Below are 16,067 nucleotides of genomic sequence, written 5' to 3'. Positions count from 1 at the left end.
ATTTTTTGGCGTCAACTCGGTGGCCCATCTCTGTGGGTTTTAGGGTCCCAATTGGGTTGAAACTTGGTATTTAGCTTATTTAAGGCCTTTTGAACACGTTGGTGGCCTTGGATTTGTTAGAAACAACCCTATGTATGATTTCTAAGTCTACCCATAGTGTGAAACCGAAATGTAGTAGGATTAGGGAATGCAATGTTATACAACATGTAATATAGAACCTTTAAGGCATATAAATGAAAAGCAAGTATATCAAATGCATCAACTAATTTAAATGTTATCAAAATTCCATCCATATGAGTATCACAATCTCAATTTTCAAGAATAAAATAATTATACAACCATTAGAAGTTCTATGTAAGTCATAAATCATAAATTCATAAGACAAGTAGAGAATGATTGATCTTCCTTGTTGTAGATGTGCTAAGAGTAGTTGCAAGTGAAAATTCAGCCAAAATCAACAAAACAAGGTAAAAATTGAGAGTTCCAGCGAGATCCAGGGCGAGATATGGCGAGATATAGTGAGATATAGCGAAATGTAGCAAGATATGGCAAGATATGGCGAGATCTCGAGCGAGATATCCCAACTCTCTACTCTCGCCCTCCATCTCGTCTTGCCAAGGTGAAAAAACGAGATATCTTGCGAGATCTCCCACCATGGATGAAAAGTTAGAGGGATTGGTTTAGACTTCTTATAGCTAGAATAAACTCTCAAGTTTAAATAATTTTGGATGGGTAGACTAAGAGATATTAGGTTTCTTGATTTTGGAGGGAAATAGAGCGATAAGAACAAAAATTGGCATATCTGGAAAATTTTGCTGTCTGTTCAGGCTGACACTAGACTTTTAGGCAAAATGGATTATGGCAGATTGATGGTTAAAATAAGGGGCAAAACTGGGGACTTGTTAGTTTTTTATAAGAGAATTAGGGTTTAAGTGGGGGGTGTTTGGAACCAGATTTCTAGGGTTTAAAACTGAAAATTAAAGCTGTAAGGGATGGGATTAATGAGGGCTTCCATTAGTACCTCTTAGGAGCTTGAATGGAGCCTTCTCGAAGCTTGGGGTCTGTTCAAGATGGTGGTCAAAGGCTGTCCTTGATGTAGCTTTAAGTGAATGAGCACCAGGGTTTTCAAGTTTTATGGCTAGGGTTTGGTTGGGAAACTAGGCAGCAAGGAATTGGATTAGGATAGACATCAGGAATTCTGGGCAGCAAAGGAATTAGGGTTTAGAATAGGGTTTGGAATTTTGGCATTAGAGGAATTAGGGCTTAGAGACTCGGGTTTGGTTGGTCTGATAGGGCTGAAATTGGGATGGAAGGTCATTTGGGTTGAGGGGATGAAGTCCCCAACATTCGGGAAAGATCTAACGGTTAGATTGGCATAGATCTGACCTTGAATTTCGGGCCTCTACAAAAATCCTAAAATTCAAGAAAAATAAAAATAAGGGTAAATATCACTTACCTCCCCTCTTACCTGGTAAAGGTATCAAACCCCTCCCTTGTGTTAACTTTTTAGTCAAATCCTATTTTTACCGTTAGATATTTTTTAAATCCCTAAGGCACCCTTAACCAGGAAATTTATTTCAGTGAAAACCACAAATTATCCTCAATTACCTTAGTAGCTAAAATTCTCAATCGCCCTCAATTAATTTTAGAGCAAATTGCACTGGCACTCCAAAATGGAGGCTTTAAAGCACTGATACCCCACTTTATGTTTAAAAAGCACAAAGACCCCAAAATTGGATTTTTATTGGATATATTTGTCAAATTTATCACTGAAAACCTTTCAGACACGGTTTATTATAGGGAGATTTTTTAAAAAATAAACAGTGATTTAACTGTTTTCAGTGATAAATTTGACAAATATATCTAATGAAAATCCAATTTTGGGGTCTCTGTGCTTTTTAAACATTAAGTGGGGTGTCAGTGCTTTAAGGCCTCCATTTTGGGGTGCCAATGCAATTTGCTCTTAATTTTATGATTACAACCACAAAACCCTCCTCTATTCCTTTTATATATGTAGATTGTCTTCCTTTCACTATAAAAAGAAAAAGAAAAAACAATTGACTCCTCATCTTCTTCAACCTCAAATACAGGTAAAAGTTAAAATCTGCACCCTTCCGTTCTCAAACAGATTCTTCTAATGCATTTAAGGTTTTACAAGCTGTACAATAGAATTTTATGGTTTTACAAGCTGTATAATAGCAAATGGTCTATTGATGGTACTCTTCTTCTGGAAGCAAAACTCAAATCTGAATTCACAGCTTCAACACCAGTGATACTGAATATTCATCTATGGTCGCACCTAGAGTTAGCATTGATTCCAATTTCAAACTATAAAGGGGGTGGATTTCGACTTACTAATCAGTCAGTACATAGAAAGAAGAAACAGAATGAAATGCAACGTAATCTAATAATCATTTTAGGTGATTAAGGGAACACCAGAAGGTCGGTATCGGACGAGATTGATTAGGATTATAGGGTTGTGAACAGTTGCGGAGTTTCAAAAATTGCCAACAAATTTTGCAAATGATCCTACTGCCATAATCAAGCAAGTCCGAGTATCCTCCTAGATGACAAGGCCTCCCTGCCTGCTCCATTTTCCATCCACCCATGTTGATAATGCTATAGCCACTGCCACTGCTGCAGCCGCCTGCATTCTTCAAAAGGTTGAAGAAGATGAAAAGGAACAGAGGGGTATTTTGAGGTTTAACTATAAAGTTAATTAAGGGTAATTTAGGAATAATAATGGGTAATTTGGAGTTTACACTAAAATATCTTCTCTAGGTAAGGATAGTTTGGGGTCTTAAACAAATATTTAACAGCGCAAGTACAATCTAACTGAAAAAGTTAACAGAAGGGAGGGGTTTGATATCTTTGCCAGTGGGGGGTAACTGATATTTTCCAACTAAGACGGGATCAAAGTGCCACTTGGCCAACAAAGAGGGGAGGTAAGTGATATATACCCTAAAAAGTAAGATGCTATTGTGAAGGGGAATGGAATTAGTGCTGACTTGTTACTTGCCTTTAACACAAGCCTAGTAATGGGTGTGATGGAAATGGAAAGAAGTGGAGGCAGGCTGCAAGCACAGGTGAAGGAGAATCCTTCAACTAGAAATCCTAGGTTGCTTACTCGATCAGACAGAGGTCCCTAACCACTCATGAGAAACCTAACCTTGCCCTAGGCAGCAACACACTTTTTAATAATTATTATTATATTCTTCAATCTGTAACCTCTACATCTCCAGGGCTCTTTTCATGGCCTTACATAAGAAGTCCTAGTGAAATTAGGACCTAGAAAATGATTTTGGTTGTAGTACTCAACATACTAATTCAAATCGGACCTTTATAAATAAACCTAAAAGGAGTCCTTATCAGTTATCATATCCTAGACTGACTCAAGCATTGCTTAAGCTAAATAAAACAGAGAAAGATTATTCTGCCCTTATAACTTAAGTTGCCTACAATTTACATAATTAGACCAAATGAACTAAAATAAAAACCTATTTCGTACTTTACCTGAACACTAAATTTGTGGGCCTATAGAGTAGGCCCATGACTGCTCAAACGTGTTGAACAAAGACCCAACACCCATATCTACCAACCCTAAGTTGATTTCAAAGGGAAGTTGGGGAATTCGGTGTTGGAACTACATCAACTCTTCCCAACTTGAAAAATTCATCCTCAAAGCTGGTAGTGATGTTTCGGGTTGGGGGGTGGGGTAATACGTGTGTAGCAGCTTGGACCATTCCTAAGCAAAACTCAGGTAATGTAGGTACACTAGGAATGAAATCTTTCTCTACAAAGAACCATGGTGGCATGACAAATTCAAGATGCTCATGCTCAAAATCAGTAGCCATGTCCATGGGGTCTTCTTTATGCACATCTCCAGCTAGACTTGTTATGATCATGTCTTTCTAAGCTTTTATAGCACCATCTTCAGCTTCAGCAACCTTTTCCTCAAGGGCTAGAGTCTTCTCATCAGCTTCCATTGTTCTAGTCTTACTGTCTTTAACGGTCTCTTCTAAAATTACTTCCACTGACATGTTTTATTTCCACCATTAGAGCTTTAACTGCTACCTCTTTTTCCTTGTCAGAATTTACCTTGATCCCTTTAGCTACTCACTCCTTTAGTCTTTCCATGAGTTACCTTCTCATCAAGATTTTTCACGCTCACATCCACCTTGTTTTTGTCTTTGTTACCATTTCCATTACTAAGAGTTTGAAATGACAATTATTCTGATATTGGTCTCCAGTAATGGGGATGTTGCTGCTCTAGATGGGAGGTATTCTTCCTGTCTACTCTGGTCACATTCTCCAAAGAAGTAAAACCTGATGCGCTCTTCTAAAATGGTTACGTGTCAATTGAACACTAAACTTATGGGCACATAGAGTAGGCCCCTGACAATACAAACATGCTAAATAAAGGCCCAACACCTATATCTATCAACCCTAAGTTGATTTCTAAGGGAAGTTGGCCAATTTGGTGTCGGACCTGCATCAGTCTTATACAGCCACTGCCAAGGATCTGAGCTGGTTCGCAGGGAACCTTCCTAGGTTTGGATCTTAAAACTTATTGACAGAATCAGAACTACTACTGCCTGAATCCTCAACTAATTGATAGAACCAATAACTAACACACAGAAAAACTTCTTGAAGGGGAAGCTTTCATTCAGTATTCAAATATGCCTCTCCCCATCGAGTGGCGGGGTTTATTTCTACATCCTAGGGTTGGGTTTCCTAATTGGACTTGTATTCCCAGTCCTACACTGACTGAATTCTATTCGAACTAAGTTTTATTATTTGACATGTACAAGGACTAACATAAACTACTAATTAAACACATCTTTCTAAAAAGAGCAAATTACACATATACCTCCTAAGTTTGCAAACAATTACAATTCGCCCTTGGAATTTATTCTATTAACTTTACACCCCCTATCTTTCAAATTGTGTATCAAAAGCACTACTAATGTTAGAGTAATGGGGTTCCATGATGACTCAGCATATAATATTTTCAAAATCCCCAAACTGCCCTCCTCTACCCTCAAACCTGTTTCGACTTTCATGGAAGAGGTAAAAAGAAAGAAAGAAAGAAGAGTGGAGGGTGAAGAGCAACTATGACATAAAAGATTTAGCAAGGATAAATATGCTTTTTCCTATTTAAAACTGACAACTCAAGCACGGGGGAACATTTTTTATTGAAACGGGGAACATTTTTAATACAATAAATTTCAAGGGGTGTAAACGTAATAGTTTACAAATACAGAGGGCAAATATGTAAAATTCTCCTTAAAAGAAAATTGCGTACTAGTAATACCCCTCAAATGGCAAATATGCCACTGACCCATTGAGTAGACAAGGAAAGCAATTACAAGTGAAAACAAAGCAATTAGGAAGCGACTCTAGGGGACTCCTTTGGCCCTCTACTTGGTCCTGGACTTGTTCTTGGACAAGGAGGGCTAGAATACTACATCACATGGTCCCATGAGTAAACCATTGCTTCAAAACAGACTGCTTCACAATATCTGAAGGCAGGTACACTCCCAAGGAAGTGATCAACCATGCAGTTCTACCATAATACCATTCAAAGATTTCGGAGGCAAGCAGACCCTGATAAGCAGAGGCCCACAAGCCAACCACAACAAAGGTGGGAGGAACAAAGTGAAGCAGGTACCCCTCCCTAGAGAGGTAAGAGAGTGTCTGAAGAGCGAGTTCTAGACCTTGATACCAGAAGCCATAGTTATCAAGGTAGCAAAATGACCAAGGCGTTTGGGGGCCTTCCTAACCACCATGGCAATTAGGCAGCTGCAAGGCATCGCCTTGGTGAATAAAGTGCTTTAGCATACATTTTTTTTAATACAACCATTTAATGTGGCACGAATAGCATATAACATATGATTATAATTTATATAAATATGAAAATAAAAGTAGTAACTATACTTACCTCTATGATGTCAAACTATAATGATCTTGATTTTGTGTATGGAACAGGAGTTTCATTTTTCTTTGTCCCTTTTAATATGATTTCTAACTAAGTCCCAATCGAGTTGGTCTTCTTTACAATTAGGTTTTTATATTCTTTTACCCTTAAATCTTAAAGCGATCCCATGCCTTTCGTTACATGGTAACAAAATATACAACCAATAACATGTGTTGTCATGGAATAAATTTTGATCTTTTAAAAAAATCAAAAAGCAAAACGAAATCTACGTTTTGAAAAAATGTCAAAAAAGTGACTGCTCAACCCATATGGCACAATACGGGTACAAGGCACCAATTTGGTGCTGCCTAGAGAATAAATCGTGGATTCTTTTTGCATGTCCAGAAGATGGATCATCGCCTTGGTGCCCATAAAATGCCTTGTCACCAAGTTGTCTAGCAACACTTTGATAAACATGCTGGAAGCAAGGAAATGGAAAGGGAGGGTAGCAAAAAATTTGGAAAGGTGGGAAGAATCAGGGTGGGAAGCCAGCAACTGAGCCTCCAAAGAAAGGACATACTTGGAAGCTACACTGCTCAAAACAAAGATCTTTCAAGGATATTCCTTAACAAGTAAAAGTTACACCAAAATCAAAAGGACCAAGGTGTAGATTTTGGGGTAAAAGAAGTTGAAAGAATTAAAGAGGAAGCTGGACTGTTTGTTGGTAATACAATCATGAATGTCTAGATTAAATATTAAATGAAAAAGAGATTATTAATTGAATTTTACAAATATATAACTGGATAAGCGTAATATATAAGTCTAAACTACCTAAGAAAGATGGTTCACCCTTTTCATGTAAACTAGAAAATTTTAGAAGGTTGGTGGGTTTGTGATGCAACAACGACAATGATAAACGGCACCCTCTTCTCTGTTCTTTTTTTTTTTTTTTTTTTTTTTTTTTTTTTTTTGGGGGGGGGTCCCTTTTTGGGGACAGGGAGGATTTCAGCTTCAAACTTTACTTGAGCGCTCATCACAATCCAGCTAACTCATTCCACCATCAGAAACCAACAAGTGCATGTTAAACTCAACAGATTTCAATAAACCTTGCCCCAACTACTTGAGACAAACTTCTTCAGTCCACATGTCCAATCTAGGATCATATCTTTCTTGCTGTCACCCAAGAAGACAAAAGGAAGATGTAGTTCTATAATATCTTTTATAAACCAAACTAAATGGAACACATCATACATAATAATGTCAAGATATGATCAATGTTTAGACTCAACAATGACAAAATGTTCATAATTTTTGGGAGGCATGTAATTCTAACCTCAATAGAAAATGGCAGATCCCTATTGATGCATACTGTAGACTTGTATTCAACCTAACCAACCACAAATGGCACCAGAAGTTATTATAGGATGATGATTCAACATGTCAAACACGCAGCACAGTCACTGTACCTTAGAGCCACACCTCCGGCCAATTTCTTGCAGCACTCCAATGGATTGAGAAGACAATAGTGAAATCACTTTATCGCCTTCAGTTTGGATATCTCTACTATTTGTAGATACATGATTTTCATCATCCTCTACAAAGAAAAATCTCAGAGAATAAATATAAAGAATTAACACCAATCAGTCAACACAGACTATATAATAGAATAGCTTGCATAGAGTACTAAATAAGTTTCTGCCAACATTAAGTTGAATCAAGGTAAGAAAGCATAGCTATATTAAAACCCTAAATAACAAAAATCCATTTGACATTAACAATTTCACTCACTAGAATCATCCACACATTAACGCAGATCAACATGATGTAAGGCACCATGTCATCAACAAACAGGAATCGCAATAAAGGGAAAGGATCTTGCTAAGAATAATCATCAGCATTTGGAGCTACTAGTCCCATGCAACAATTACAGGGTTGATCAAATCTACACCTAGAAGAAATACATATTTCCACCAGTGTCAATAACACAATATTGCATGCACATACAAACCTCCCAATTGCTTTTTAGAAACATACACCATATTATAATGTGAATGGAACACAGCTTCAATGAATGATAATTTTAGAATCCCACAGAGAAAAATATTAGCACCCATGAGGGTGGGGCATGCATAATCAGTACCAGCAGAACAATGGCAACATCTTCTATAATCTAGACAACAAGATACCTGAAAATGAAGAATTCTTTGACTGCAAAAGATTTTGTTTTTGACGTTCGTTTCCAAAAGAGGCCTGCACCAATGTACGATTTCAACTGGATGTACAGAACTACTGATAGCTGTATGTGCATTAAAAATGACAATACAGTGGTTAAATGGCTACAATAACACTCCACCTAATGGATAGGCAGTGTATGATGCTTATCAGCCTAGGTCTATTAAGGTACTTTAAATCCAAAGTACTCACCTCACCTCGCCATTATCCTGCAGGCAACCCTGGTTACCTAAACAACTGACAGCCTCCCCCCCCCCGGGGGCCCACACACAATCAATGTTTTGTGGGGCAGGGCAGGTTATGCTTGAGAAATCTTTTCAGATGTTGGAACTATGTTACTGCAACTTACCTATCCTAGTCCTAATACAAAACATTAAGGAAGAACCAGAAATCAAGGCTTTTTTAAGGCAGAAGAAGCATTTCTCAGTTCGGCTTGCTTAGCCTGCCCTAATCCACCTGCTCTCACTAAGCAGAATGCAGCTTGATCAATATACTGGAGTTATGGACCGTAACCAGATTCGATCCAGAAGCCCATATATTAAATAGTCAGGGCATATGCATTGCCTTAGACAAATATGCAGTTATAAACATGTCAACCATCAATTCCAAGCCAAACATTCTAACCCAAGTGCCGAATCATCCACTTCAACTATGATAACAGTTTACTTCATCAAAATCACTTGGTATTTTTATCTGAATTGGCCATCCAAATCTGCTTAATTATAAATAGGTCAGGCACGGTGATTCTGGACCAGCCCGTATATTAATCTAGGAAGCTGGACACCTCAAATTATGAAACAAAACCCATCTCTAAGACCATATAAGCCAGTGAGGATGCAACAAAGGGAATCCTGTGGACAAGCTATATCCTTTGCCATATTCAGGTAAAGCACCTAATAATCCAGAGTGTACGGTCAGGCCCATTTTCTGTTACCCTCTAACCCAACCCACCCAATTGCCATTCCTATTTCAAGGCAAAAAGAAGAGTATAGACCTCTTCACTTTTCACTTGAGATGCATGAACAGATGTGCCATGGGAAGTAGAACTCTCTGAAGCATTGTGTAGCTGACTCTGCCTTGCACGGTTATTAGGTTGTCCTACATTGGTGTCCTCTCCAGACCAGCTCCCACATGACACTGTTGATGGTAGCAACACCTGTGCAGGCAGCCTTGACTGAAAAGAAGGATCTCCTGAATTGTGATCCCGCGTATCTTGGCCATGCTGCAAGATTAGGAGTCGTCTCCTCATGTCAGGGTCCAATTCAGCAGGCGGAATATCTCGCCTAGCAGAAGCACCAGGAAAACTAGGTCCTAATGTAAAACACCAAAATATAAAAATTTTAAAAGCCATACAAACTACTACATGTAGCAGAGAAACAGAAAAATCTACAAAATGCATCTCAAACAAGGAAGATGGCAACCATACTCTGTAATGTTGGAATTGGTCTGGAGATTGCTGTAGTGATAATATTTGGTGGGATCGTCATCGTCACCGGAAGTTGAGGCATTTCAGATGTCAATTCAGGATTATTAGGAATAAAACCAGAGGCAGAATCCAGAATAGGCTTCTCATCCTGACCATGGAAAAGAACATTATCAACAATATATTCAAGACATAAATTCAAGACTACAACAACAATACAACAATAAGCCTTGTACCAACTAAATGGGGTCGGCTACATGGATTCTTGCCTTCCAATCAGTTCTGTTTGAGGTCATGCTAGATCCAAGGCCTAAGTTATGCATATCCTTTCTCACCACTTCTCTTAAGGTTATCTTAGGTCTACCCCTAGCTCTTCTAGTTACTTCAATCTAAATTATATCACTTCTCCGTACAGGGGCATTTATAGGTTCTGAAAGAAAAAAAAAACCAAAGGCAGGTTCTGGAATACACTTCTCATCCAAACCATGGAAAATAACATTTTCAACACAGATATTGAGACTAAGCATAAGCAAGCCTGCTCTGCCATTCAAGACAATACATTATCTTCTGATGATATGCCAGATGGAGACCACATCATTTTACAATATTTTCCTGGTAAAGTAAGGAAAATATCAGACTCTACATAAATAATGCTTGCAGGAACTACCGGTCGATTTATTCTTGGATAAATTTCAGCACCATTTATGCCCTCAGAAATTGGAGCATCTCTACTGCCATTAGGCACAAAACCAGCATCCTGACAAAAAATAAGTAGAATAATAAATGAAGATTTCATATGCCATGTAGCTTCATAAAGCACAAAGTAAAGAATAACAACTCAAGTACCTCAGACATTAAGTAGTTCCCGACATCAGGTGGAATTGGTAAATTTGAAATATCGTCTTCATAACGGAGTTCATAGATTCTTCGCAATAGATTCTCATCAAATTCTCTGCATGACAAAGGGTCCAATGCATAATCACATGGCAAACACAATACAAAGTGCTTCACTTAGACAAAATTAAGTGACTAGCTCACCTGAAAAAGCCACCTCTGACATTACATGCAACATTTCTGGCTACACATAAGACTGGCACTGCATTTGCTGTCTACATAACAAAATAATTCGGGTGGTTTCAACTATTAAAACTTGAAATAACGCCATTTACAATTGCCCAGGATTCTAGAGAAAGTAATTTAGTACCTCCGCCTGAGGAGCATAATAAGGAGTAAATGGAGGTACAACATGAACTCGAGGCTGGTCCTTATCTTCCCAAACCTTCAAACGGTCATCAATCACCATTGCCATCTTCGGATGACAAATTCCATCTTGGAAGACATTAAGCAAAGATTTCCTTGAACCTACAAGTTCAATGCTGAGTAAGTGTGATGACAATAAAAATTGGATCAGAAGGTTATTGTTTTCAAGAAAAGTATCCGACTCTAAATTGTCATTGGACACTTTCCAGCGTGGCAAATTACACCGGCACAACCAATGAGTGAAAAAAAACATCCAAAGGTTTTGAAAAAAGCAATCACAACCCATTGCATATTCAGCATGGTGGCCCTGAGAAACTCTCTTTGTAGTCTGTGGTTATGACAGCATGATAGAACCTGAAAAAGTGGCAAGTGGCCACAGATAATCTGTTCTCTGAGATATGACCAAAAAAAATAGGAAAACAACATCCCATACTTGAGAGCTAGTTGAAGAATAGGAAAACAACATCCCATACTTCAGAGCTAGTTGATGAAAATCATAGAAAAACCATCAGTAAAGAAAAATAAGTCTCAGAAATATTTAATCGTCTAATATCCATTACATAATTGAAAAGAACAATATCTCTTGACATTTGGACTGTTAGCTTGAAAAAACCACATGGATCAAAATTGTCAGAAACAGGGATGATACCTGATTTTACACAAACAACACGCTCCGTAAGTTGCTTTGAGTTTATTAAGTTTGCCTCTGGGTCAAGAAGCCTCCATATCTCTAGAGCATAGTCTCTCTCAGCCATTGTACAAACATAAACTTCAAAACGCTTGCGACCTCTTGCAGTTAGATAACTTTTCAAATCCTCCCACGCAGGTCGCAGCCTTACCAGCACACTAGTATCACGGATCTGAATAAAGATAGGAATTATTAGTCATCAAAAATATGTGCAAACCATTCTTTTAGCAAGCTGCATTATATTTCATGAATGTCATCCGCACAAGCACGTGACAGAAAATGTTTGAATCCACAAACTTTCCAAGGAAGAAAAAGAAAGCATCAATTTCCTTCCTGCAAAGACATCAAATATTCCTTCTACCTTCTACCAAGTGTCCATTTGGTGAATCGACAAAATATACATCATCTGATATTATCTACAGTTATCAACAAGCACAAGTACAATATTAGTAGGACCCATAAAACAAATAGGGTGGAAGTGAAAGCAGCCCTAAGAGTATCCAAAATCTGGACTATCAAATCATCATTGACGTTTTTAGTCTTCGTGGTTTAAGGTTCATCCTTCTTGGTTAGAGTATTTTCCTTCAAAGATGCAGGATTTTTTTCCATGCTTTCTCTTCAATAAGCCTACAACAAACTCTAGACAGAAGTCATCACTGTTGATGGGCCTCAAAATTGGAAGAGTAGGATTTAATAAATCATGTAGGAAGGAAAATCAACTCATGCCACAAAGTTGCTGAAAAAGATTATACAAACTTGATGAAACAATATCAATACATTCATTTAATGCTTAAAATGCATATATCTCATGAAATTGAAAACAATCGGTTACATTTGAGAGCATCAATTGATGTAGTCAGATTGCCTATGTGAAATCCCCCATATTTCTAACCCGTTGGCCCATGATTTCAGGACCGCGAACCCGGGCCTCTAGTCGGCAACAATGTGGGCCATTCGAGTCTAGCCCAAAGGTTCGGCAGCAGACCCAATGATTGTGGATGAACCTAGTGAAGAAATAACTCTCATGGAGTTTAAAAGAAGAGAGAAGATTAATCTCGATGGTGTTAAAAGGCGATTTTGGCACGTTCGTAGATCGACGATGGAGAATCCGATTGACACAAATAAAGTATCAAATCGAAGATCATAGAAAAACCTTTCCAACAAGCCAAAAATAACAGGAATTGGAGTCCGTTTGGGGTCCAAACATGGACCGGTCAGTTGGGTGAACCAACCCCCCCCCCCCACCCCATTTTCTGTTTCGGGGCAAAAACGAAATTTCGGGTTTTTAAACCCTATTTTAAGTTATAACTCACCTCTAACCGCATTTTTTATGCTAGAATGAGGTTGAGGCTACAAGAAGAGGAGAAACCAAGGAGAAGAGCGGTTCCCATCCTTTCGAAGGTGTTTTGTTATTTGGATCTTCGCGAAAACATTAGGAAATGTTAGATTTCTTTAATCCTTCTCTTAGACATAGTTTTGTGGACAACTCTCTTCTCTTTATTCATGGAATTGTGGTTGTGGGAGCATGTTAGGGTTATTATTACCCTTGCTTTTTTGTTTTATTGTCCCTTTCTAGTATAAGAGTAATGGTGTGTCCCCTTGCGAAAGATTTTGCATTTTGATTCTCTAAGTCACCCACGAGTGATTTAGGAGAGTCAATTTGGGGCTTTTTGATCTAGATTGAATTAGATCAAATTGAAGACACCCTTACGATTTTTTTTATTGCCGATTAGACTTTCCCAAAATTTCGTTTCGTTTTGACTTCAAATCAAGGGCGAAATTATAACTTTTAGCCAATTTAGGTTAAAAAGACGAGTTTAGAACCTAGTTTTCTGTTTGGTTTTTTGTGGGAATATTTTGAGATATTTTTCTAAACCCAAATTAACTTATACTTTTATTTTGTTAATCCTCTTGCATAATTAGGTTAAATTATCTTTTTGTCACCTTCTTATGGGAAGTTGTCCTGACTAACAACAAGCTTGACAAGTGTCACCTAAGGTGGTATAGCAAAATGGAATAGAGACTTATAGGGATGCCCCTGTAAGAAGTAATCTGATCCTGAATGAATGAGCTAAATGAATCCAGGGCAGCCCAAAAATGAGCGTAGGTGAGGTCATGAAGAATGACATGAGTAGTCTAGGCCTTGTGACTAGTATGACCTGAGTGTTTTTGGAGGGGAGCATCCGTTGTTGCAACCAAGTAGTTGAGATTTTCAATTTTTTTCTTTCTTAAGCTTTCCTTATTTCTTACCCTCCTTTCCATTTTTCACAACCCATTTTCTATTTTTCCTTACTTTGTCTTGAATGTATCCATGTATCCCACCCCCTTAATAAAACTATGCAATAGATTTCATCTGAAATAGCCATAGATATATGAATGCAGTAAGCTATAATTCATGAGAGCAAGGAGTTTCATAACCTCAGGATTGATCCGGGTAAGGACGATATTCTTTTCGTGCAATCTAATAACTGGCCGAATGACACGTTCCTGGTTATTAGATGGTGGAGTAACCTCCTCCGGCACCACCTTGAATAATTTCCCGTTATTATCCTTCAAAGAATCACCCTCCGCATATTGCTTCAATAGTAACTTATCTTCTATGTAGCGATTCAGCTCTGCTGTCATTCCCACCTTCCGAGAGGGATCAGTCTCACGTGCAATCATACGTTGAAGAGCTTCAATCTTATCCTCAAACGACTTCATAGTGTTGGCAACAATAAGGGTTTCATCAAGATCAAAAACAATAGCAAGGCATCTCAGATTAAGCATCCCCAGACAAGACATGTAAAGGCCCGATGGTACAGAACAACACCAAAAGCAAGTAAGCTTCTCTTGCCTAGTCAACATTGCCACCAAATGAAGCTCTTCGTCTCCAAGCAAAACGACCGCTGTCTGTAAACCAAGTTAATAGAACAAAGTTACAAAAAGAATGTCAGGAAATTATCGGGAAAAAAAAAAAACCAATTTTGAATCGACAATTGCCGAGAAAAATGGGGGAAAAAGAAAAAACCTTAGGTTCCCATAATAAAGAAGCATGAAATCGATAGAGTGCAGACTGTTCGGTTAGAGAACTCGCTTCAAGCTTGCAGCGGATTGTGAAAGGGGAAATTGTATGAAGAATCGAGAGAGGAGGGCATCGCTCACTTGGTGGAGTGAAGTACTTAATTCGTATTTCATTATCTGGAAACTGAAACTTCTGGTTATTTGCAGGCAAAACCTCTACGTCTCCCACGTAGGATTCGCCATCATATAACATAGACTTATACCCTAAGCGACTCATTCAGAACTCCAAATGGCGAGCGATACAGATCTCCTATAGACCCAAAAAATCTGAGAGGAAATTGTTTCTTCTGGTTTTCACGATCAAATCTCTAATTTGGTCTTCAGTTTTAAACCCCAGCACACCCGCACAACCTCACCCACTTACCGAGACTGAACCGGACAACCGCAGGGGATTTTCGTTTGCGACAGTGCTGCTGCAGCGGTTGAGGGTGGAGATTTTTATACAAGAGGCAATTGGACGATCAAAAGGCGGGGTCTTAATTGTAAATTTGACTTTTTTATTTTTACATTCAAGTTTACAAATTTACAATTGGGGTCCCTCACTCTACCTGACGCTCAGAGGCTCTTTCTCGTTTCATTCTCCAGCTTGTGTCAGGTTCGATTATCCCTCCAAGACTTACCCACAAAAATATGCTCACCCTTTTAGCCTTAATTTTAATGGAGAGTTATCGTAGGGGATCCATGGTGGGTTTTGTAAACTCTAAGGTTTAGGGTTTGTAGAATACCGTTTTTGGGATGTGAAGAGAAGCTCACGAAGGGCTTGTCTGTTGGACTAAATGTTTTCAACGCTGATGCTAGTGAGTCGCTTACCTATGGTTCATGGACTCTCTGTCTGCAGCAAGAATTCCTTTATCTGGAGTTTCTATTTATTTGGTAGGGGTGTCAAAACCTAATCCGAACCATTAAAACCGGATTGAACAGGCTCGTTATAACCCAAATCGGCCTGCACTGGCCCGAAACCAGCCTGAAACCATTGTTTTCTTAATGAGCCGTGTTTGGGCTGAGTGCTTTTCAACCCGAACCGTTAACACCCCTAGTATTTGGCATTCTTTATCAACTCATCTGAGAAGATAACGTAGCATATAAAAAAACCCAATAAAATGCTATAAGTTAGTTTTTATGGATGGGTCATCAATCTCAACAAGATGAAATTTTAAAATACCTGCGTACTTTTCTATGAAGACCAACATAGCTTCACTCTCTCCTGCTGCTGGTGATGGGCTTACTAAGGATGGGCACAAAGAAATGGGGATTTGAAATTCAGATAAGTTAAGGGGTTTGATTTTATAAATTAACAAAGTATTAAACTCTTAGGATGTAAAAATAAAAAATACTATTTACAAGTAAACCCACCATTTGATTGTGGACCGTTGATTTATTTAGATTGTGTGGTGTAATTTATGTCGTTGGCTACTTGCAGTAGCTGCAAATAAAAATCCCCCGCAGGGCCACAATGGCAGAATTTTATTGGCAACAGAGCAAAT

At 38.4% G+C, this 16,067-nt stretch overlaps 1 protein-coding gene across 4 annotated transcripts in view; it reads right to left on the bottom strand.

The window, feature by feature from the left end:
* Positions 1-14,990, bottom strand: part of LOC149024125 (RNA polymerase II C-terminal domain phosphatase-like 2) — a 55,223-nt gene extending 40,233 nt beyond the window's left edge. For all 4 annotated transcript variants that reach the window (XR_016171602.1, XR_016171604.1, XR_016171603.1 and 1 more), the window contains exons 1-12: positions 14,531-14,990; positions 13,939-14,412; positions 11,482-11,692; positions 10,777-10,934; positions 10,611-10,681; positions 10,419-10,524; positions 10,240-10,329; positions 9,576-9,723; positions 9,144-9,460; positions 8,104-8,167; positions 7,384-7,511; positions 7,251-7,304 (exon numbers count right to left, since the gene is read on the bottom strand). Coding sequence is in view for 1 of the 4 variants with exons in the window: in XM_089144455.1 (XP_089000581.1) it covers positions 7,251-7,304; positions 7,384-7,511; positions 8,104-8,167; positions 9,144-9,460; positions 9,576-9,723; positions 10,240-10,329; positions 10,419-10,524; positions 10,611-10,681; positions 10,777-10,934; positions 11,482-11,692; positions 13,939-14,412; positions 14,531-14,800 (2,091 nt within the window). In the remaining 3 variants the exon portion in view is untranslated. The remainder of the gene's footprint in view (positions 1-7,250; positions 7,305-7,383; positions 7,512-8,103; positions 8,168-9,143; positions 9,461-9,575; positions 9,724-10,239; positions 10,330-10,418; positions 10,525-10,610; positions 10,682-10,776; positions 10,935-11,481; positions 11,693-13,938; positions 14,413-14,530) is intronic.
* Between the last annotated feature and the right edge of the window lie 1,077 nt (positions 14,991-16,067).

This window comes from Hakea prostrata, chromosome 2 (genome assembly GCF_041222555.1).
Source record: "Hakea prostrata isolate BN-2017 chromosome 2, UWA_Hpros_2, whole genome shotgun sequence".
Classification (NCBI taxonomy): domain Eukaryota; kingdom Viridiplantae; phylum Streptophyta; class Magnoliopsida; order Proteales; family Proteaceae; genus Hakea; species Hakea prostrata.
Note: the sequence above shows the minus strand (reverse complement) of the source record. Positions and strands in the feature narration are given on the sequence as shown.